Genomic DNA, 24447 nt, shown 5'->3' on the forward strand with positions numbered 1-24447 from the left:
AGGCCTATTCTCACGTATAAATGGAACAGGACTAGAGCATTTGAGCTATGAGGCATATATCTGGATTAACCTGTTTGTTGTTAAATATTTTAAAGTTAATAACCATTCTTCTTATAATACAGCTTCCTCGCATAAAGACCAATTGAAACACATACGCACACTCAGATATATCGTTTATTTAGTTCGTGGACGAAATGTACGTTAAACTAATGGGGATCAAAATATAGTGGACGAATGCTTGGTGTACAAATCGTCCGTGGACGACATGTACAGTGGACGAATTACCCGCAACCAGGATAAAAGATTGGCCTCTTTACTGTGGATACCAATAATAGATTCCTACGCCCCTCGTAACGGCGGCCATCTTTCTTGGATAAGCGGTGGCTCGTGAATATCTGCCATCATCGGCGTCAGGAAAGGGTTAAATCAATCAAAACGGATAACAAAAAAGACATTAAGATTCCATGATGGCAGATACAGATAAATTAAATATAGATTCAATCATAGCTCGACTTTTGGAAGGTAAGTTTCGATGGGTTCGTTGATAAAAAATTTAGTATTTCTGAAATGCACTAAATTATTATTAATATATGTACACACAGTGACATAACAAAGTAACATAAAGCAGTCTGTTTTATTTAGCAGCGAATGTTTTTTTAAGCTATGGTTTGCGCATCGGTGAATCGTAAATGATGCAGACGTGATGGACATTAATGCTTGAACAGATGAATTGTTTCAAGAATTGAATCAGGCGTTCTGAAAAGCAGAGTTATAGGTGGGTTACAGAACACGTATGTTTAACCTGCAAACACCAAAGATATATATGAATGCCAGACCACAAAATTGTCTACCCATTTCATGGTAAGGAAAGAGTGACCCGTACCCCTCTGTATCAAACAAATGCTCTAATTAGGACTAACCCTGTCCCTAAAAGTACCCAAACCATTGAAAGGATAGCGTGGAACTCGTGCCGGTTTGCTTTCATCCCTGGGCAAGAGCTCCACCCGTTCCCCCCATCATTTATAATAGTTTATTAATGTTTCCTTTTTTTTATTTTTGTCGTTTTGTAGCATGATGATATTAGTTAGGGTTAGGGTTAGGGATATATATACCCCATCAAAAAATCCCTCTTTAGATCGATAACTAATGGGGGGAACGGGCGGTACACTTTCCGGCAATATGAATATCAACTGAATGTTGCATTAAACACTAAAAACGACGCAGTGCTACGGTCTGGATTCAAACCACAGACAATCCGGTCTAGCCGAGTGATCCAACCACTCGGCCACATAGTGGATCAACAAGTTTCACTGCATTTTAATACTTATGAATCTTATAGGATGTATTTTGACAGAATAAATCAAACGTCGACGGAATAAAAAACCTTTCAGGGTGCAAAGCAGCGCTTTATATTTACTCGCCAACTGGCTAGTGAATGAAAAAAGCCACTAGCCAACTTGAGATTGTTGCTTACAAGGCAACATATCAAGTACATGTATGGATATATATGTAATAAAAGTATTAAAGAACATTAAACACGAACCTGTGGCATTTTATTTTACCTGAGGGTTATGTTCAAGATGCAGTCACCAGCAGTCAGTTTGTGAACAGATCAACTCGCCCCCAACATGGTTGGTCAATTCGCCCCACAGTTTAGTCAACTCATGACATATCAATTAATATTAAGGATGTAACGATTTATCGATAAGTTGACATGTCGCGATATTTATCTCTACAATACGATTCACGATACATGCACTATTTTGTCGATACTTATGGTTTTTAAAAATCGATATTTGTCATTTAAAGTATCGATTTATTTGAAATAAATGTACGTTTTGTTGAATTTAAGTTTAATATGACCATACACAAACCGCATATCTTGACCTAGCTTCCGTTTCAGTTACCGGAAACCAGGCCACGCACAGCTGTTCAATTAATTTTTGATTGGCTGATATCCAAATTTGTGGCCAATCACTTGCTCGAACCAAGCACTTCATCAATATTGTTTCACGTGTGTCATCTTTGCAAAGCATGCCGTTCTTGGCAGATGAATTTGAAAATCCGCCTGCCAAATGCAAGTCTGCTGCCGTGGTGATTTTTTTTGAAGTTTCCCATTTATTATGAGAACGGTATTAGAAAAGTGTGTAAAAATAAAACTGTCGTACATAAAAGTCCGTAATTAATTACAATGGCAACACAACAAATATATCATTGCATGATTGCTTGACTCCCCTAATCCTACGAAACATAAAACAGACTAAAGTACGTCAGATGTTTGCAAAAAGCTGCAACGTTGAATAAAGTATTTGTTCCAAAACTGCCACTAACTTGTGATCGCAGTAAAACGATAACAAAAAGCATATGCAAGTTTATAGCACATGATTTGCGACTATATTCTGATGTTGAAAATGCTGTGTTTGTTGAGTTTATTCATGCATGTGCTCGAGCCTGAATATCAAATCCAAAGCGGAACAGACATTAGTACCAAAGTAATTCCTGAACTTTATAAAGAGGTTCGAGATCAGGTTCAACTGCAACTAAATCTTTCCCATGTTTTTTAAAACAAATAATTCAGCACAGTTGTGAACCATTTGTGGTTCTTTTCTTTGCAATCCTCAAATATGTGTGGATTTATTTTCATTCTTCAAGACTTAAGCATTTTTTATTGTAAATTTAATATCGCGTAGCATTTTTTTATTGCAAATTTAATATTGCGATACCTATTGTATCGTGAGGTGAATACCGTGATACGTATCGTATCGCAACCCTACTGCATCGTTACACCCCTAATTAATATACCAATATTTTAAACAATGTGCATTAAATATTGTTGAATATGCACACCAGTCAGTCCAAAAGCCTTGCCTGATCATTCCTTTTGTAAATCGCAAATGTAGTTGAAATAGGCTTGACAGTTCATTGTAATATATTATCAGGGTTTAAGCTGCTGTTCGCCAAATGTGAATTAATATTGAATTTGGCAAAAATATTTCATTATCAAATCACCAAAAACATATTTTGAAAATCCTGTTTCATTATCTTCCGCTATTTGTTTCTGAGAGTATTTGTTAATTCATTAAAACGCGTACAGGTCGTAAATAAGTTTACAAATCAGAAATAACAACTTCATAGTAAGCGCGAATGCAGCATTAGTTTTGCTATTTGTTATTTGTACATCTACTTTGCGCATGCTTGTTTTGAGCCACTTCCGTTGGATTCCGTAACCAACTTTATTTTTGTCAATCGGAATAGCTTGCTCCTTTTAGCTTGCTCCATGTGGCCGATGTTATGTGATTTTTTGCGTGCAGGAAAAAGCCGACATGTCTCGATTGACTGTTCATGAAATACCGCTTACCAGGTATATCTCAAAGGATTGTTAAAACGATTAAACTATTTAACTCTCATCTTTTTTTTGCTGAATATTTAACAATGTACTGTCATTACAAACTCATAGCAATAGCAATAAACTGGGTGAAGTAAGCCTCTGCAGACGATTGCGATTTAGTTGCATGTAAGATTTTTGATTGTCGCACATATATAATTAGCAATTTTATCATTATGTTCAAATGGCGCCAGTTAATATACATGTATTAATCTCTTATCATTGATGTCGTGTGTGTGTGTATATATATATATATATATAGCCCTACAAACAACTGTGCGAGACACCAGGGGTGTAGTCCTAACTATATGAACAACTCCTAGAGAACAAAGTTGGTTTGTTCCAAAAATTACACTTTCGATAACTTTAAACAAAATTGTCACACTGCCAAAAGTGAAAAAGATTCACAATTCTTTTTAATGTAGGCTATCAGTCTACCCTTTTTGTATCACATGATCGCTATGGTAGTTTAAATGATTGTGTCATAGTTCGGTCGCATTGAAGGCACACATGTTTTTGAAAGCTGAAACGATGCAACCACTCATGATGCAATGACATAAGATTTTTGTTACATGAATCTCAACTTGGTCATATTCATTCAGAAATTATGGGTTAGAAATAAATTACTTTAAAAAGAACCTTAATTTTGTTGGCTAATTGAAACCTGAATTTGGCTACAGATTTTTGTGTCAAATTAGCTAAATTGCTAATAATGTTAAGTCCAGCTTAAACCCTGGATTATTATTTATACGATATTAGGATCTCTCCAATATAAAAAGCAAGGTTGTAATAGCAGTTTCATGGTAATATTAATAAATAAAATGACACCAAATTTGTAGACGTCCATTTTTAATTTTGTCACAGTTACTTACTTATGGTAAAGTTTGGGGTGAGTTGACCAGAATCATCGTCTGAAACGCATTTACTTACATGCGTAACAGATTTACTCTGGAAATATGCAGTTATAGTCGCAAGTTTAATTTTCCAGTCAACATAACAGCTAAAAAAGTCTTATCTCCAAAAGTCCAAAGTGTTAATTCTTATTACCAGTACTTCTGTTCTACTTTTCTTTGTAAACTGGTTTTTAATTGGGTTACGCGATTCTGACTAGTGTACTGACCGAAACTAGGATTTTTTATTTTTATTTTTTATTTTTTATTGACACTGCAATCGTTGCCAACAATACAGTAAATGAATTATTTTTTTTCTAACACTTTTTATTTATTCCTGCGATGTAACATTTAGCTTAACGTTAGGTGCAAACAAACTAAATTTACAAAGAATTCTAGCATTTTTTGTTGAGTTTCAACAAATAATTTTCTAATTTAAAATTCATGCTTGAACATTCTGTAGTTTAATACCTTTTGATGAGTCAAATTTATCACTTCCATTTTTGTAAGTACTGGTCACATAGTATTCGTTTAACTGCATGTTTTAACCACAGAACAACCACCTGTGTGCATGAATATATGTTACATAAACCACATTCATCTAATATACGTTTTATAAAGGATAACCAAGTACATGGTATAGCATTAACGTTATGGTTATATGATGCCAACATGTATAATATACCAGACAATTTAGATTTTCTACTATTAACATTTGCCCAGTATGTAATCATTCTAACTTTAACACTAATAGACAGTGGGTATCTACCTAATTCACCATAAATCATAAAGCTTGGTGTCGACTTATTAACACATAATATATATTTGCAGAACTTGAGTTGTAATCATTCAATATCTAAATTACTGAAGCCCCTTATTTCACATTCATATAATAATATAGGTTTTACAATCCTGTCGAACAGGTTTAATTGACAATCGATTGATAAATTGAAAACTCTGCTTTTTGTAATACAGCAAACATAGACTTTGAGGCTCGATTGATTAGATCTTTCTTAGCATTTGTGAATGACCCAGATTTACTCAACACAAGCCCAAGGTATTTAACTTCAGTTACGATTTCTGAGTTTTTATTATTATATATGTAAATTGTCAGTATGTGGGTTAATGTATGGTTTAAACATAAGTTATTTAGACACTTTGACAGTGGTGGTTTATTTTGTATTGAAAAATAATATATACTTATTGCTGGCTTACTGGGATGGATATTATTACAGAACATTGCAATACATCTGCAAAAATCGGGTACATTTTGTTTCTTCAGTTCTAAGACTAATTCCTGACCTGACACATTAAAGGAATGCTAAAGCAAGGCTTTTGGACTTGTGTGCATATTCAAACGATACATAATTCACATTATTGCTTAATATCAACAAGTATACTCGTATAGTTAATTAATAAAACGGTTAAATGTGACGGCTATTATATATAATGGGCGCAGCCATTTTGTACCATCCCAGTGACTACGCCCTCTGGCGAGCTGGTGGTTACGTAATACCTAACGTGTCACGTCAGGAATTAGTCTTGGAACTGAAGAAACAAAACATACCTGATTTTTGCGAATGCATCACAACATTCTGTAATAATATCTATCTCAGTAACACGGCAACGTGTATATGTGGTTTATTTTTCAATACAAAATAAACCACCATTGTCAAAGTGTTGAAATAACTATTATATTTTGTATATGAATTAACCCGCATACTGAAATAATAGTCTGAGTGTTTTGCTTAATTGATATTTTCTTTCCGTGGCCTGTACCTGTGGTTCTTGATTGGCAGGTGTATATTTAGATGGTCTCTAGACACACTAAAAAGACGTGCCTCTTTTATTAAGATACAGGGTATTGTGTGGTAACTTCAAATCGTAATGGACTTTACCAGCTTTATTACTGTAAGTAATTCTGTAAAACCCTTGATTAAGTAGACTTTCCCATCTAAAATCACAAAACTTACCAATTACATAGTCCCAGAGAAAAGAAAATTATCACTTGGGTATTGTGAGTGGTCGTTTTTGCTCGAACGTATCCTACCAATAGGTCTAATAATATGCATTTTTTCTTCAGATTATTTAAAAGAAAAAATACTGTAACTCCATTTCGTTATATTGATGCAAATTGAAATACATTTAGTTAAATAGGTTATTATACTATTAAGTCATTTATGTTGTTTTACAAGTCAGGTTGAAGAAAGCGAAGCGCCTTGTCGTAAATTAGAACATTTGTTTACACTGTGCATACTAGACAAGTTGGACCTGAGCTGACGTCACTTCGCCCAAGCTATACCACCGTACATCACAAAAACGAAACAAAATGGCTGTCTCCAGTTAGCAGGAATAATCACGTTTTTTTATAAATTCTAAAATTACGTGTTTTTCATTTGTTACTGTCAGTATGTGTTGGTGGTCCGGGTATGCATCTTTCCAACACATAAGGCTCTTGTTGGAGTTTAGTCTACCTTTAAGTATTACGTAACCACTGGCTTGCCAGAGAGTGTATTCACTGGGATGGTCCAAAATGGCTGTGCCCGTAATTTATAATAGCCATCAGATTTAGCCGTTACATTAATTAACTATAAGATTATACTTGTTGATATTGAGCAATAATGTGCATTATATATCGTTGAATATGCATACCAGTCCAAAAGCCTTGCTTTAGCATTCCTTTAAATGCAACAAATGTAATTTTCAGGGCTAGCTCTGGGTCAGCAGAAAATTTCGCGAAATTCTCTATTAAACTTAAAAACCCCAGTACTTTTGCAACAAAATATTAATTATTACATGAAATTATTTCTCCAAGTGTATTTGAAATTCGCAGTTGGTGAATTTGGCAAGTGCCAGAGCTAGCCCTGAATTTTGATTGTGTGAACATGCATTGATGAAAAATCACCTTATATTACAGTACAGAACTTTCAGCTATTTACTATCAAGTCAGTTTTTATTTTAAATGAGTAGCACATGTACGCTTTAATATTCTTACAGTGGTATGTATACTAGTATGATAGCTTTTTGTAAAGCAAACCTATAACTAAACTTAATATTTACATGTTAAAGAAATTGTTTTCTATGATTTGCAGTGAGAGGATCAAGACCAGGAAAGAATGTCCAGTTAACAGAATCCGAGATCAGAGGACTTTGTCTGAAATCGAGAGAAATTTTCTTAAGTCAGCCCATCCTTTTGGAGCTAGAAGCACCCCTTAAAATATGTGGTAAGTAATATTGAATCCATTTTGTTGCTTTTGTGTACAAACATAGTATGAAAGTTTTACTTATTGCATGGCTGTATCATGTTAGTGATGTAAATGTATAATACCTTTGTTTTTATCAATCAACAGAACTTGGCCAGTGCTAAAAATCAATTATATCTTGGGCATTCTAAAGGGGTTTATCTAGTGTTTGAATTTATCACCGGTTGTAATCAGTTTTCACATACTGATTAACTTTTAATTTTGTAAACACAATCAGTATGAATGATTTGAATTAAATACATGTTGGCTTATTCACCGGGATAGACATTAAAGAATTGTTGCTTATATCATGAAACATTTTATTTAGTAATGTCCTAATTCACTGTGTAAATAAAAAGATTGCTACATGATAAACAGCAGTTCAGATTGATTAGCGTCGACACATCTCTATACTTAGTCTAGTTTTTCCTGTTTTAACCAGTGCCCCATGACTGGTACCTCAAGATATATGGTATGTACTCTGGGATTTATCCAGGCATTTTGTGAATCTGAGCATAGGCCCCTTCCCAAAATAAGGTGCCACTGAAAACTCCCAATTTCTATGCTAAAAATTCTCAATATTTTTATTTAGTTATGTTTCTGCCAATAAGTATGATTTATTCGCACTAATTTTCCAAATCCCATCAGACATGGGAACATGGCAAAAAATATATTATAAATCCCAGGAACTCGTCTGTGGTAAGTTGTATATAAATAAAGGTTCCCTCACTACTTTAATAGTCCCTAGGTTTCCCCAATTTCTTTCAGCCGTGTCGAAGTAATCACAATTTATAGAAACATCTTTTGAATGTGCTGAGGTGTTAAACAGTCCTTTCCTTTCACCATTCAGAACCTAGTAAATGGTATAGTTTCAGATTTTTTTTTTTTAATTATGGTATGATGGTTTCAGATTTTGACAATTGATTATGCAACTTTGTTATACTGACATAAAAAAAAACTAAACTTTCTTTTATTTTTAGGTGATATCCATGGACAGTATTACGATTTGCTGAGGCTATTCGAATATGGAGGTTTTCCACCCGAGAGCAATTATTTGTTTCTTGGAGATTATGTGGATAGAGGAAAACAGTCTTTAGAAACTATATGTCTGTTGTTAGCCTATAAAATCAAATACCCAGAAAACTTTTTTCTTTTGAGAGGGAACCACGAGTGTGCAAGCATCAACAGAATATATGGGTTTTATGATGAGTGTAAGTATATTATTTTTCAGCAGAACAAGTAATTTATAGCAGTATTAAAGTGTGCTTTTTGCCAAAAGTTTGTGTGGCTTTTTTAAGTTTGGGCTGCTATATCGTGGTATGAGCCTGTCTGTGGGAAAGTATACATAAAATATTTGTTTTCTCTGCATAGCATACTTTAGCATTTGTGAAATAACTGTAAATTGAGGTTTGTTCAACTTGGAACATAAAAATTAAATACCTGGTGTTGCCCCACTAGATAAACTTATTTGTGTAATATAAAAGTTTGTAGTTTGGTTCATAATCTTTTGGTATTCACCATTATTTCTGTTAAAATTTTTTAATATATGTACTATCAAATTCTTAAAGTACTAAGTTATTAAATATGCTTAGATTCAAGAAAAGTGAACACTTCAGGATATCATGCCAGTGTTTCTGCCAGAAAGACATTTTGGGGTATGGTGCTATGGAATTGAATGCAACCACAGTCAACGGGTGTGGGGGGGCTTCCCCCAGAAAGAAAATTAGTTAGGTTAGGGTTAAGAAAATCATACATTGATAAAGAATAAATAATTTTGCAAAAAAAAATCTAATGACCTAAGTTAGGCCCTGCAGGCAGCATCTCCATAAGACAATTTGCCAATTAGCAAATAACACCACACAACAAAGGAAATTAGTTATAACTTTTTATATATACATCCTAGAAAAAAAATGAAATGACAGCTAATGTAGAGAAAAGGATGAATATTTTTAAAATGTTACTTACATTGTCATATTTGGTTATAGTCTTATTCAACTTACTGTGCTAGCACAACAAATGCTATTCAACCTGAGTCATACCTACACACTGCAGAATTCTCTCCCTTGCCGGATTTGCGCAATGCTATCCTTGCACGGGCTACCTGTAACTTCATTCTCAATTCTGCAGTCCACCTGTTGAGCTTTGGCAAAAACTTTTCTTTACTTGTAATTTTGTGTTTGTTTTTTGGTTGAACGACATACGGCTGGTAGTTGGGAATTCTGTGTTGAATTTACCATGTCCGACGCGAGTTCGTTGACAGCTAGCGCACGGAAAGTTTGTGCGCGAGATGATTGTCCATTTCCTTTACGACGTAAAGACACGCATGTGTTGTGTCCGGACTGTCGGTCTTGTTCTCAAGACCGTCAGTGTGAGATCTGCGTCACGTGGTCTCCTGACCAGTGGGTTCGGTTCTGTTTGCAGACTCGGGTTTCGGGTACCAGCAAAATCTTGTCGTCTGCTTCAGCAAGTCGGACTTAGTGGGTAGGTCCCATAAGTCTCTAGACACTTTGAAAAGCAACGGATGTAGCAACGGACATCTCCTCACAGTTTGCACCGTCTTTGGTCCCTACCTCTTCGACTTTACTCGATAAGAGGATGAGGTTCGCGCAGATACCCCTTGGCTGGGGGTACTCTGTGGCCGCAAACTCCGACCGTTCCGCATTTGGCGCAGGAACGACTGTTAGGCTTTCAGGAAATGTTGTTTTAGAGTTTTGTGGAATTTTTGAACGCTTCACCTCAGTTGGGATCATTGCTTTCGCAGACGGGACCGTCGGGCGCGGCTCCCATTGCTCTCTCTCTCTCCCTCCCTCCTCTTTCCGCCAAAACCAGCAGAAACTGCGTCTCGACAGCAGTTTGACGATGCAGTTAGGGATTGTCGTTCGGTTCCTATTGTTTCCGTCTCGGGAGACGCTGCCCTAGGGGCGTCTCGATAGGGGGAGGAGTCCATGTAGATCTTCGGGATCCAATGGACAGTGACCTGGCTTCAGAGGAAGCCTCGGTTGGACCGGATTCTGTCGCTGACCCAGCTCTCTCTCACTTCGGTTCGGAGGTAGAGGAGGACTGCGATTATCCGGCGGTTCTGGCTTTTGTCAGGGACCAAGTCCGACGGGTATGCGGGGACGCTATACCTCAGGTTGAGGCCCAGCCTACATTCAAGGGTGTCTCCTTCGGGAACCGTTCTTTGGGGAAAATCTTAACAGGAGCGCGCATTTTCCGTGCCGACTCCTATGAGACTTTGGGGGCGGATTTTCTCGAACATCCAGCGGCCGTTCCCGCTAGTGTCCGAGCTGCTTGTTCCCCATCACCGCATGTGTCATTGCCAATTGCGGATCTGGAATCGTTCGAACAGCTGGCTAAGTCGATGTTCCAGGTTAATAACCATTTAGGTACGTTCCTATTTGGCTTGGATAAGGCTGTCAAGAGCCTTCCTGCGATGGCGAAAGGCTGTTTGGAGGCTGCGTCAAAAGCCTCTAAGCATATCGCTCAGTAATCTGGCCGATCGTTTGCGAACAGTCTTTTGTTACGGCATGACCATTACCTGGCGGGTTTGAGTGCGACAAACGTTGCGAAGACGTTTTTTCGTACACGTTCGGTACGGGAAAATGTACTTTTCGGTCCTGATTTTAATATTGTCCTAGACAAGGATTTGTCGCGACCAGTCCCGAACACTCAACCCTCAACCTCTGGTAAACGTCGGTCCACGTTTTCGGGGTTCAAGAAGACTCCTGTGAAAAAAGCTGCTTTTTTACAGTCGGCTCCGATCCCTAGGGTTTCTGACACTAGGAGGCAACCAGGTAACAACCCATCTTCCGCTAAGCGAGGACGCAAACGTACTGCGTTCCGTTCTCAGTCCACCAAAGGCGTTGCGCCTACGGGTGGTAAGCGGTTGGGGTGAGGGTACGTGAACGATCGGCAGTTGCTTTCGGAGGTACCGTTGGCAACCATACCCGTGGGGGGCAGGCTCCGCCATTTCCTTTGAAATTGGTGCAAGCTGCCTGGTCTCGACCCCTGGGTTCTGTCGGTCGTTCGACACGGTACTACGGTACAATCTCTCCACGTGGTGTTGGGCCGCCTCGTTGATTGTGCGGTTCAGACGATTCAAACGACCACTCCAGTGGCATTTGTCCCCACGGTGGGACGGTCACAATTGGGACATGTTAGTGCCTCTGGACCCATGGTTCACTCATCCGATACAGGAGTGCCTGTCGGACAAGTGCATGTCCCTATCGGTTCCGTTGCACCCCCCTGCTCTGGATCTGATCCTTTTCACGGATGCGTCGCTGCACGGGTACGGGGCGCATCTGTTGGATCAACACATTTCAGGGGTATGGAATCTCTCCGAGAGGAAGCTTCATATCAACTGTTTGGAGATGGAGGCAGTGCATCGTGCCTGTCTTTATTTCCGGTGTGTTCTTCGACACTGTCGAATTCTGTTGAGATGCGACAATACGTCGGTAGTGGCATATCTCAATCGTTGGGGTGGAACCAAATCAGAGACTTTGGATCGCAAAGCTCTTGCGATTTTGGAATTCTGCGACCAACTAGGGATCACTCTGTGGGCGAAACACATTCCTTCATCGGTGAATGTGTTAGCCGATGCCCTCAGTCGACATGCCCCTGTTCAGACGGAGTGGATGTTGAACAAATGGGTGGTTGCAGCGGTTCTTCGGGTGTGGGGCAGTCCACAGATGGACATGTTTGCCACACGGTTGAACAACCAATTGCCGGTGTTCGTATCCCCGGTACCGGACACATTGACGTTGGAGTACGACGTGTTAAGTATGGATTGGACGGGACTGGATTTTTATGCCTTCCCTCCTCCTGTCTTACTCGGCAAGGTGTTGACCAAAGTGGTCCAGGAACCTTGTCACGTGACATTGATAGCTCCTCTGTGGGTGGCGCAGCCCTGGTTTCCACAGCTCCTGTCACTGTTAGTGGCAGTCCCGTTCCGGTTACCAGCGTTGCCCGATCAGCCAGCGACTGAGTCAGACGGTGTGGCATCCGAAGCCGGAGGTCTTCCGGTTTCACGCGTGGAGGTTATCAGGGCTTCCTTGCGACGCAGAGGTTTTTCGACAAGAATTGCGCATCTCGTCTCTTCAGCAAAGCGCAAATCTACCGAGTCGGTTTATCAGTGTCACTGGCGTATGTGGGTTCGTTGGGCGAACGCACGGGATTTCGATCCCTTATCGCCTACTGTCAACGATTTAGCGGAGTACTTTCTGGCGTTGGTCCAAAAAAGGAAACTTAAAGTCACGACAGTGAAAAGTCACAGAGCTGCGATTTTCACTACTCGTAAACAGTGTGGATGTTGTGGCTTTTCTACGAACTTGGTGTTGCATGATTTACTTAAATCATTACAATCCACGGTTGAACGACCTTCCATTATTCCGAAATGGAATGTCTTTCTGGTGTTACATGCTCTTAAGGATGAGCTGTTGAGGTTTGCTAGTCTTCGTGCCTTGACGTGGAAGACTCTGTTTCTGGTTTCACTGGCGGCTTGTCGTCGGATCAGTGAGATACATGCTTTTTTGCATAACTTGGTTGATTACAATTCGGACGGGTTTGTCACTTTACGTACTGACCCTATCTTTGTTGCTAAAAACCAGTCTCCGGGGGAAGAGTTTCCACCTACTATCATTCACAGTTTATCTCGTACACTGTCATCTGACAACTCGGATAAACTTCTTTGCCCGGTGAGAGCATTGAAGTATTATTTGGAGCGTACGAAAAACCGGCGGCAGAGTAAAAAGAGATTGTTTATTTCTTATACCATTAGGCCGGGTGATGTCACAAAAAATGCTTTGTCTGGATGGATAGCAGCTACCATCAAGCTAGCATATGAGATGGCGGGTGATCATGTGTTACAGAATTTCTCTGTTAAACCATTTCTGCTTCCCTGAATTTTCATGACTCTTTAGATATTATAAAGGTCATGAATGCAGGGGTTTGGAAAGGACGGCACACTTTGACCGTTTCTATTTCCGGGATATGGCGGTTGTCCTGACGGTACGCGTAGGATCCAGACAGTCATTGCTGCTCAACACGTCGTGTTTATGGGCAGGGCAACGGAAAGGGGTCGACCTCTTTTCTGTCCGACTGCCACCGATTCACGCTTCGGATATGTTTAACACTCCACCCTTTTCTGAGGGATGGTTTTTTTTGTAGTGTTCTTACGTTTCCTCTCCCTGGGGAGATGTTTTTCCTCCCTTTCTTGGGGATGAGTTTTTCTTTTGGGAAGCCCCTTTTTATTCCCAAAACTTTTTTGACTCCTTGTTACCGTATGTCGTGGTTTGTCCTATCTCCATGTCATTACTTCAAAGGAGCTTTTTGGGTACGGGTAAGTCCTCTATTTTCTTACCTCCTCCCATTAATGTTGAATTCACATGCTCTAACGGTGTCACTGCACGTCCGTTATAGCATATTTGTTGTGCTAGCACAGTAAGTTGAATAAGACTATTAGAAAATTTATTTCTAATTTTCATTATTATTCATACTTACCTAGTGCTAGCACAACAAACTATACCTCCCGCCCACCCCTATGAGGCTTTCCCTCGGTGGGTTTGGGTGGACTTTGAACCAAGAATGAAGTTACACGTAGCCCGTGCAAGGGATAGCATTGCGCATATCCGGCAAGGGAGAGAATTCTGCAGTGTGTAGGTATGACTCGGGTTGAATAGCTTATTTGTTGTGCTAGCGCTGGGTAAGTATGAATAATAATGAAAATTAGAAACAAATTTTCTAATTATATGTTTCAGGTCACAACAGAAAGTCACAAAACAATAAAAATGTTCCAATGTATGAAAAAGAATTATAATAAAAATGTTATGTTCTATTTACAAGTTTGAAGTGTTCCACTTGAATTTTGTCCTTTGAATGTCACTGAGTGTTAAGGAATTTTGCATGGCACCCCTCCTTACACAAATGAACCCCACACAATTCACACCCATAAACAGTTTCTTTGCGCTTTCCACTTTTGCTGTGAACTTTGCACCTGCGTGCTTTGCCCATGTGTGTGTTGCAATGCAATCTCACATTGCATTAGCAACGGGAATGTCCTGAATGTCACACATGGCACTTATCTTTCTTGAAGTGACGCCTCCAACCAGGGCCCTGGCAAGCTCCCTCCGGAAGTCCAAGTGTGAATCGCTTGTGCTGGGTTCTTCTCTTTGATGACAAACTGTACAGGATATATGCATTCACAATTGCACAGTTCACCAGAAAGAAGAACAAGTACTTCCACCACCGTTTGCTCTCCCTCGACACATCATACTGCAGGCGATACTGGTCGTGTTTGTCGACGCCGTTCATGTACTTGTTGTAGCTGTGTACAGAATGTGGCTGGTTGAGCTGCACGCGGTTGTTTCCAATCCTCTTGCTTGTTTCTAGGATGTCTTGTGGAGGACTCGAGCTACTCAGCATACTCACTTGCTTTTTGTCTTGCCAAATAACAGCTGTAATGTTTCTCTTTGAAGCCGACTGCACAATTTTGCTGTCTCCACGTTGCATTTTTTTCACGCGTTTCAGTTCATCCGGAAAGTTTCGCCGGTTTTGTCTAACAGTTCCACAAGAATATATGCCGTTTTTCAATAGATCTTTCAGTAGTTTGACACTGGTGAAGAAGTTGTCAAAATATACATGGTGATGTTTTCCTCGTAGATCATCAGTTAGTTCAGTTACAACTCCATGTCCCAGGCCATTTTCTTATGTCTTGTCTGATTTGCCCAAGTAAAAATTAAACTTTGTGAGGTACGAGGTTTTGGATTCACATCTCATCCACACTTTCACTCCTCGTTTCACTGGTTTAGCAGGCATGTATTGTTTCATGGAGTTTCTACCTGCAAATTTGATCATTCCCTCATCAATAGCCATCTCCCTGTGTGGTTTGTACGACTTAAAAAAAAAAAAATTTCAGTGTTCATGATGGGTCTAATTTTGAATAGCCGGTCATAGTTTGGAGATCTGCGTTCTGGTTCACTTTGTTGGTCTGCCACATGAAAATACTGCGTTAGTTTTTCATAACGATTGCACGTCATTGTTTTTTTTGAAACCAGCATTTCCAATAAATTCATCTGTTGACCAGTACATGTTGTAATGTGGCTTGGAATCGATCCCCATAAAGATGTTCAGTCCGATATACGCGGCCATTTCTTCAACGGTGGTAGCTATCCACTTTGGGTAATTTTCGCCGGATTGGGCCATTTTCCAAATTGCGTAGTTGTTTGTGTGGTCAACAATATTAGGAAATAAGATGTAAAAATAGTATAACGGCGAAGCAGTATTTACATAAAAATCTTCAGGCAGTTGAGGTCCAGTTTCGTCAGTGTCGTCGGACAGTTCATCGTCACTTGATTCAATATCACTTACTGATATATTTCCAACATCAATGTCAGAAATATCCCCTACTTCACTCATCAAAACCCTCAAATAATGACTCTCCATTGCTCTCTTCACTGTTTTCTTCCATGGTCGACATTTTGTAAAATTTTGCTACACGTGTTGTTAAAAACCGGATATAACCTGTTTTTATTTATAAACGGTCACGACGTGGTTTGTGGGAAATTTTCATTTGAACTTGAACTTCGGAAAAATACGTCGGTTTTTACCGAATATTTACGAAGTTATAATAGGTTTTTTCCGTACTCGTCAAAAGACGTCTGCATGGAAATGCGCTTACACGTCAAAAGACGTTTCCATGGAGAAATGTACCATACGTCAAAACATGGTTCTATGTGGTAATGGTTTGGGTTGGAAATATTTTGAATTTTCATGTGCTGTGACAAATTATGAAAGGCAGGATACACATTTTCAAAATTATCTTGGCTATCGTAGGCAATGGTGTCACTAAACACACACCATATCATTTATGTAAACATTTATCCATTAATTTTTATGATACATATTTTACCCTCTGCTCTCTGGCAGATAACCTGGATATAGTAATGCAAGAGTAAAGATAATGAACATATTGTATTTGTCTTTCAGGTAAAAGACGGTACAATATTAAATTGTGGAAGACATTCACAGACTGTTTTAACTGTTTACCAATAGCGGCCATCATTGATGAAAAAATCTTCTGCTGCCATGGAGGTAAGTAATCAGTTTTAAGCACACAGCTCTGTATTCAGCAGGGCACAGTATTTCATGTAAACTGTCATTCTGTTTGTGTGTTGGTTACACAAGTTAAAATAAATCAATCGGTTAGATAGGTAATGGTTACATTCTAATAAAAGTTGATTTTCAGAATAATAGATGGTGCTCTGTTGTCTTTTTTATTTTAATTTATTCAAGTTGAATTAGATAATCCATTTTCAGAATGTTTGGTGCCTAATACTTCCTGATTTTTTTAAGTCTTACCGAGTTCTCATAGGCTTTGAGGTAATTTGATTTTGTTATAATTATTTACTTTCCACTTGTAAATGCCTCTGATGGGTAAAATTGTGGTATGGTGTTATCCATTTGTAAATGTTTCTTTTCCTGGGGCTTATCTTCCTTATTGATTCACAAAGGATCATTAAACCCTGCATGCAAGTACAACTTGGGAAGTCATGTTGCATACCCCATGGAAATTCTTTTCTGGATCATATCTTCCTTATCAATTAATATAGGGTTACTAAAGCTTGCGTGCAAGTACATCTTGAGATGATACTGTCACATACCATTACTAGGTCATTGCAACTTACTTTTCATTGTCCTATATAACTGACCTTTTATCACAGATGAATGGCTAATTTGTCTAGATTCTGAACATGTCTTGTTTCACCTATGAAGAAGCCAAGATTGTTGACTTTTCCTTGTGTTGGAACTTGAAGTACATAAACCCAATATTAATCTCACCATTTTAACTCTGCTACACAATTATTCCAATTTTAATAACATTAACTTCATTAAAGGTGCAGACCCTAGTTTTAACCTGTAAAAAATGAGCACAAAGTTCAGTTAATTTACAAACCTGTAACACTCAGTTACAATAGAGTGAAAGAAGAGTCTTATGACGTTAACTGGAAATATCCGTAAAAATAGCATTCGAACAATAAACCGCTACTTATCAGATGCACGTGTGTTTTGTAAATTCAGAAAAATGCTATTTTTGGTACTACAAACACCAGGATGACCAGAAACACTGGTTCTACGGAAATTGATAAAATAAACAATAAAATATAAGTAATATTTAATTTCAGTGATCATAAACGTCTCTAATCGTTAAAAATTTGCTGTAGTGTTTAAAAACTAGGGTCTGTCCCTTTAATCAAACATCACCTTTTCCAGTGGGTACACTATCACCAGTAGTTGGTGCTAAACAAACTGTTAATCTATCCCATTGCACAAATTTCACATAATTCAATCATACGCGCAACACATGTATGTTTGTGTCTATCAAATTCCTGATGTGCATATAGTATACAGCAATGGTACTCTGGTATTTGTTTAATTCTGGTAGAGAAATGAGTGGAAAATGTTTTTTTGGCAGTGTTTATATTATTTTGCACCTCTGCTTATTCAGGTTTGAGTCCAGATTTGCAGTCGATGGAACAGATACGTCGTATCATGAGACCAACAGATGTACCAGATCAAGGACTGCTGTGTGATCTGTTGTGGTCTGACCCAGACAAGGAAACGATGGGCTGGGGAGAAAACGACCGGGGTGTTTCATTTACTTTTGGTGCAGAAGTCGTTGCAAAGTTTTTACACAAGCATGACTTGGACCTTATATGCAGAGCACATCAGGCAAGTGAAAATATAGGTCTCCATAATGGTGCCAATTTTTAAAAAGTAAAATGGAAGGTCCAGTACTAAAAAAATATGTCACTCTTCAAATTTACAGTATTCGTATTTTGACGAAATATAGTATGTAATTGATTTTTTAATATATATTTTAAAGAGTTCAGTGAATAAACAGATGACAAAAAACCCACCATGTAATTTCTGGTTTGTTTGCCATCATCAAATTGTTCGAAATTTAGAATTTTTAGTTTAAAAAAAAGTAATGCAGTTTAGCATGTCAAATTTTAAAAATACAACTTAGTTTTGGTGGTTCAGCGATTTTTTTTCAGACATTATATGCAAATAGAAATTTTAAAATGTCTGGTCTTTTTAAATTTTGATTTTAAAAAAGACCAAACTAATTAACGTAATGTTCAAAGTCTTATTTCTTCCTATGTTTTGACTGATTGCCATATATCTTGGCCTATAAGTCAATATGAGGGTCAACTTGTAAAGAGGTAAACAATTTACACCAAATGTTTTGGGGGAAATATTGCAAGTTTTTAGTGTTAAATTATGCCCTTTATTTATACTCAAATGTGTTAATGTGACAGTTTAATTTTTATAACTTTTAGTTTTAGCCATTAGAACGATTTTAGTTTAAATGTGTGTTGTGAAAAGACACGAATCTCTAGACAACATTTTACTTTACTAAAATAACAGCCATCATTAACCTTTAGACTAATGGATTAATTTTGAACAAAAACCATGTTGAGTGGGTACAAGTTTATAATTTTTACTCGCATATATTCACGTAAATGTTTTATAAATACATGAAATAAAGTTCATATATGAATCTGTAAGTATTATTTTATTATTTTTTTGTTTTGTTTATTATTATTATTTTTAGATCAGCTAATGGTGATTAAAATTAGGCAAAAAAATCGAAAAAGTTTTGTTTACTTACGGGCATTTGTGGCCAGCTGTCCAGTATTTATGTCCATTATTCCTGATAACAGTGGTTTTCTGAACAGAATGTTTTTTTAAACCCGAACTATGATTCATATTGCAATATTTGGTAATTTTCGTTGTTGATAAAACGATCAAATTTATTATCAAATTAGCCTGTAATAATTAGCTATCGATCCCTGAAAATGACCGCGACATGCCGCCATTGTTGTTGAGCGAAAATACTTGCCGAAAACCACTTTTTGAACTCAAAATTTCAAAGTATTTTCAATTGAAAAAAATCAAACAAAAGCTACCATTTGAAAAAAAAAAAAGTTTTTCTTTTATTATATTTCTGTTTCTGGTGAGTGTCGTGTGCAAAACGGTGGGAAATATGAATTGGGGAATGCACTGTATACAGTATACAGTATGTCGACTGACCTGACGTTGGTCGAGGTATCTCGCCTGCAGTACTCAGAAGGTTAATAGCATGACTGTAAATAGTGCTGCTTATTCTGAAATCTGGTCACTGGCATTAATCAGTGTTCAGACAATCTTTTGTACAAAATATATATACAGTGTCCAACTATCCATGGCCGGCTTTCACTTCAATAGTTTTAGACTGATTTCTTGCTTTTGGCTCGAAAACCAGTGTAGTTTTCACAAGAGTTGTCTTCCTTTACATTGTTATTAGTGGATGTATTTGAACTTTGTTTCACACAATTTCGTAGTGATCTGTTGATAAATAAAGCTGCTACATGTGCTTTTCCTCTGACTACTGGATTAATTTTGGACAAAAATCACGTTGAGGGGGATACAAATTTATAGCTACTCATATTTTCACTTAAAAGTTTTATAAATACATAAAATAAAGTTCATGTTTGAATTAGTAAGTATTAATTTTGTTGTGTTTTTCTAATTTTTCTAATATTTTATATTAGTTAAAGGTAGACTAAACTCCAACAAGATATTTATGTGTTGGAAAGATGCATACCCGGACCACCAACACATACTGACACTTTAACAAATAAAAAACACGTAATTTTAGAGTTAATAAAAAAAACCCATGATTATTCCTGCTAACTGGGGGCAGCCATTTTGTTTAGTTTTTGTGACGTCCGGTGGTATAGCTTGGGGCGAAGTGACGTCAGCTCCGTCCAACTTTTCTATGCATAGTGTAAACAAACACTCAAATTTACGACACGGCACTTCGCTTTCATCAACCTGACTTGTAAAACAACATAAATGACTTGATAGTATAATAAACTATTTAACTAAACATATTTCAGTTTGCATCAATAGAACGAAATGGAGTTTCTTTTTTAAAAAATCCAAAGAAAAAAATGCATATTATTAGGCCTATTAGTATGCTACGTTCGAGCAAAAACGACCACTCACGACCACTCACGATACCCAAGTGATAATTTTCTTTTCTTTGGGATGACGTAATTGGTCAGTTTTGTGATTTTAGATGAGAAAGTCTACTTAAGGGTTTTACAGAATTACTTACAGTAATAAAGCAGGATGGTTGATCAATTACGATTAGAGGGGTGTCCGTACGGTTAACACACAATACCCTGTGATCTTAAGAGGCCCGTCTTTTTATTTTGTCTAGACAAAGTGTCTGGAGACCGTCTAAATATATACCTGCCACAGGTACAGGCCACGGAAAGAAAAGACCAATTAACTAAGAAAACACTCCGATTATTATTTCAGTACATGGATTAATTTATGTACAAACCATAATAGTTATTTCAACACTGACAATGTTGGTTTATTTTGTATTAAAAATAATATAATTGTCGCTGGCTTACTGGGATGAGTATTATTACAGAATATTGCGATGCATCCTCAAAAATCAGTTATGTTTTGTTTCTTCAGTTAGAAGACTAACTCCTGACGTGACACGTTAGGTATTATGTAACCACCAGCTCGCCAGAGGGCGTATTCACTGGGATGATACAAAATGGCTGGGCCCGTTATATATAATAGCCGTCACATTTAACCGTTTTATTAATTAACTATACGATTATACTTGTTGATATTAAGCAATAATATGCATTATATATTGTTGAATATGCATACCAGGTCAAATGCCTTGATTGTTCCTTCCTTTAATGTTGATTACAATTAGGCACAAAATTTAAGTTCAGTTACAGGCATTTGTGGCCAGACTGTCCAGTATTCCCAATAACTTTTTCTGACTAGATTCTCTTTTTGGCAAACGAACTACAATTCATATCCCAATATTTTGTGATTTTTGTTGTTGGTAAAATGGTCAAATGTATCATAAAATTAGCTGCCACAATCAGCTATACATTCTTGAACAAAACCGTGATGTTCCTCCATTGTTGTGAAGCGAAAATACTTATTGAGAACCTGTTGTTTTTTTTCAAGTAAAATTATGCAAAAAATGGAAAGTCACGTTTACGTAACAGCATTTGTGGCCAGCTGTTCAGTATTTTTCTATTATTCCCAATAAGTGGGTTTGTTTAAAACTAACTATGATTCATATCCCAATATTTGGTGATTTTCGTTGGTAAAACGATCAAATTTATGATCAAATTAGCTGTCACAATCGGCTATCGATCCCTGAAAATGAGGCAACGTGCTGCCATTGTTGTCAAGCAAAAATACTTTACAAAAACCAGTTTTTAAACTAAAAATTACAAGCTATTTTCAATTAAAAAACCCAAAAACCTAATGATAAAGGAAGTGGAGTTGTCTTCTGTTTTCCTGTTATACAAGTCTTTCCAGTGAGTCGTGTGCAAAATGGCAGGAAATATGAATTGGGGAATGCACTGTATACTGTACATTATGTCGACTGCAGTAGTCGGAGGGTTGAGATTTAATTCACTACTATATTTGATTTTTTAAAACTTGATTAAGTAGTTGAGCTTCCAGACTTATGTGCCTTCTTTATTTGGTGTCTCTTGTTGACTGAAGTATATTTTAAAAATATTGTTTTGTTTTTTTTATCAGGTGGTGGAAGATGGTTATGAGTTCTTTGCTAAACGCCAGTTGGTCACATTATTTTCTGCCCCAAATTATTGTGGCGAGTTCGACAATGCCGGTGCAATGATGAGTGTTGATGAGACTTTGATGTGCTCTTTTCAGGTAATAACTGCTGCTTTTCGTTTAGTTTGTTGATACACGAATTATCAAGGGTGTTTTAATCTCTTGTGTTTGGACTTGTATTTAATAGTTAATTTTGAGTATATTTTTAATGTATAAGCATTTAGAATAGAATATCCAGCTTTGTTTTGATTTCCTTTGTTATGTGTACCCATGGCTACTGTAGTTTCAGTGTTTGCCATGATTGTTGGATAGTTCATTTTGTTAAACTATACAAAAATATTTCAATGAGTCTTATCTACTGTTACAGTTTTCTAAATGACTAATATTTTGCTATCTTGGATATCTTTTTATAGCTGTGACTGTCCAGTTAAGTTTGTAATGATCACCTTTCTGGTTTAGAAGTTATTACTGAAGTGCTTGTAAATTTGCAAACATGGTTATTTCAGATATTTCGGTGATGATGTCACCAAGTGTGTGTTATTCAAGCATATGATTGATTATAAGAGTATATTTTTTTCATTTCAGATACTGAAACCTGCAGACAAAAAGAAATTTCCATATGGTGGACTGAACGCAGGCCGACCAGTCACCCCTCCAAGGGGAAATGCACAAAAGAAAGGGAAAATGTAGAAGTGTATGAAAGATGTAATCTATGTAAATACTTCACTCCTACGTGCAACACTGACGTACTGAAACTCAACGACGGTGGCTTTTGGAATAGAGATGTTGACTAACGTGCTGAACAGACGACTTGTAACTTGACATGGCACGTACCGGTTCAAGACATTTAACTTAGCAGCAGTGTAGAACAAGTGGGAAAAGATCAGCTTGATTAGGGGGCATTTGTGGTCTGAATAAAAATTGTGTATACATGTATATATATATATATATATATATATATGTGATCGTTCAAGGAGCTGTGTCTAGTCAAAGGGCACTGACCAAACTACTGTAAATAAGAACTCGAAATGAGACTGAGGAACCGCTGTAGTTGAGCAAATATAATTAATCTTGTAACAATCGACTCGAAACGGTTGGTATTTACTTTTTCTGTGCTGCAACTGAGGAATATCGATAATGGAATAGTTCTTGTAGTTTTTAACACAAAAAAATTAAAATATTTGTATATACATCGTGTATTCTGCAAGTTTAATAATTTATTAAGAAGAGCTAATTGTTGTATGTTTCGTGTACTGATTTTATTTGGTAGTACAGACTTCCATTCTGATTACCATCAGTAAAATGGTTAGTAAAATGCATTTTTAAATTTGGCATGCTTCTATCAAAATGTCTGCAAATTAGTTTGTACAGTGTTTTCTTAATACTTGGCTGCATGCAAAAAGTGTACTACTTAATCTGCATTTGATTATTGAAAAATAGGCAGTACTGTTTGAGGACTGTATCAGTCCGAATTATTTCATTTGAACATAGGATTACAATTACACAAAATGCAATAATTTTGCCATATTCACCAATAGTTATGTAATCATTTTACACAGCTTGAAAAAAAGAAATTAATTTTACAATCTCGTTTAAGATAAACAAAATTATTTTTATGATGAGGTTGTTATTTGGGATGGGTAAATTTCGGTTTAAAACTCTGCATTGGTCAAACTAATTTCCATATTGTGCTTGTGGACTTGGGGATAACATTGATTTACAAACTGAGTCTCTTGATATTGCAAGATGTTGGTAGAATATTGCAAACCCTGACCTGGTGATACCAACATTCATTTGATAGTCATTTATCTCATCTAATATATTGCAAGTTTATTTTGATTTATTTATAGTAACTAAACATGTTTTAATATGCAAGTCATGTATTCTAGTTATAGTTGGTTTTTTCTCTTGATTTTTTTTCCCCCTGTATTCCCAAGTGTTGTCTGCAATGGAAGATTTGTAAAAAAATTTAGAAAAAAGTTGTACAAAGGACTATCATTTGTGTTGTTTTGTAATGTCTAAACTTGTAAGATCATTGGCTACTGTAGTACTCATGCATCAAAAGCAGCACTATTCTACTAATAATGTGGATCTGACTTCAGTCTTTTTCCGTTCGTTTTTCCATTGGTAAAAATGTTTTATATATAAAAAAAAAAAAATTGCATTTTTGTCAAGTAGTCGTTCTATGTTTACTACCTTTCATTTTTATGTCCATTGTATTTTGTAGTTCCAACTTGAAAAAGAGAATAAATGTAGTTTTTTA

The 24447-nt window shown here is 37.0% G+C and overlaps 1 protein-coding gene across 1 annotated transcript; it reads left to right on the plus strand.

The window, feature by feature from the left end:
- Window positions 1-329: 329 nt before the first annotated feature.
- On the plus strand, window positions 330-24447 carry LOC121368333 (serine/threonine-protein phosphatase alpha-2 isoform). Its single transcript, XM_041493019.1, has 7 exons — window positions 330-522; window positions 7368-7499; window positions 8498-8728; window positions 16500-16604; window positions 18019-18242; window positions 22149-22283; window positions 22770-24447. The coding sequence occupies exons 1-7, from the start codon at window positions 465-467 to the stop codon at window positions 22872-22874; spliced, it is 990 nt and encodes a 329-aa protein (XP_041348953.1). The 5' UTR covers window positions 330-464; the 3' UTR covers window positions 22875-24447.

This window comes from Gigantopelta aegis, chromosome 3 (assembly GCF_016097555.1).
Source record: "Gigantopelta aegis isolate Gae_Host chromosome 3, Gae_host_genome, whole genome shotgun sequence".
In the NCBI taxonomy this organism is placed as follows: Eukaryota; Metazoa; Mollusca; class Gastropoda; order Neomphalida; family Peltospiridae; genus Gigantopelta; species Gigantopelta aegis.

Excerpts from the sequence above, each read along its gene's own strand:
- LOC121368333 (XM_041493019.1), top strand. The coding sequence starts at position 465 with ATGATGGCAGATACAGATAAATTAAATATAGATTCAATCATAGCTCGA. Across the intron at positions 523-7,367 it reads CATAGCTCGACTTTTGGAAG|TGAGAGGATCAAGACCAGGA; the intron begins GTAAGTTTCGAT and ends TATGATTTGCAG. Across the intron at positions 7,500-8,497 it reads AGCACCCCTTAAAATATGTG|GTGATATCCATGGACAGTAT; the intron begins GTAAGTAATATT and ends TTTTATTTTTAG.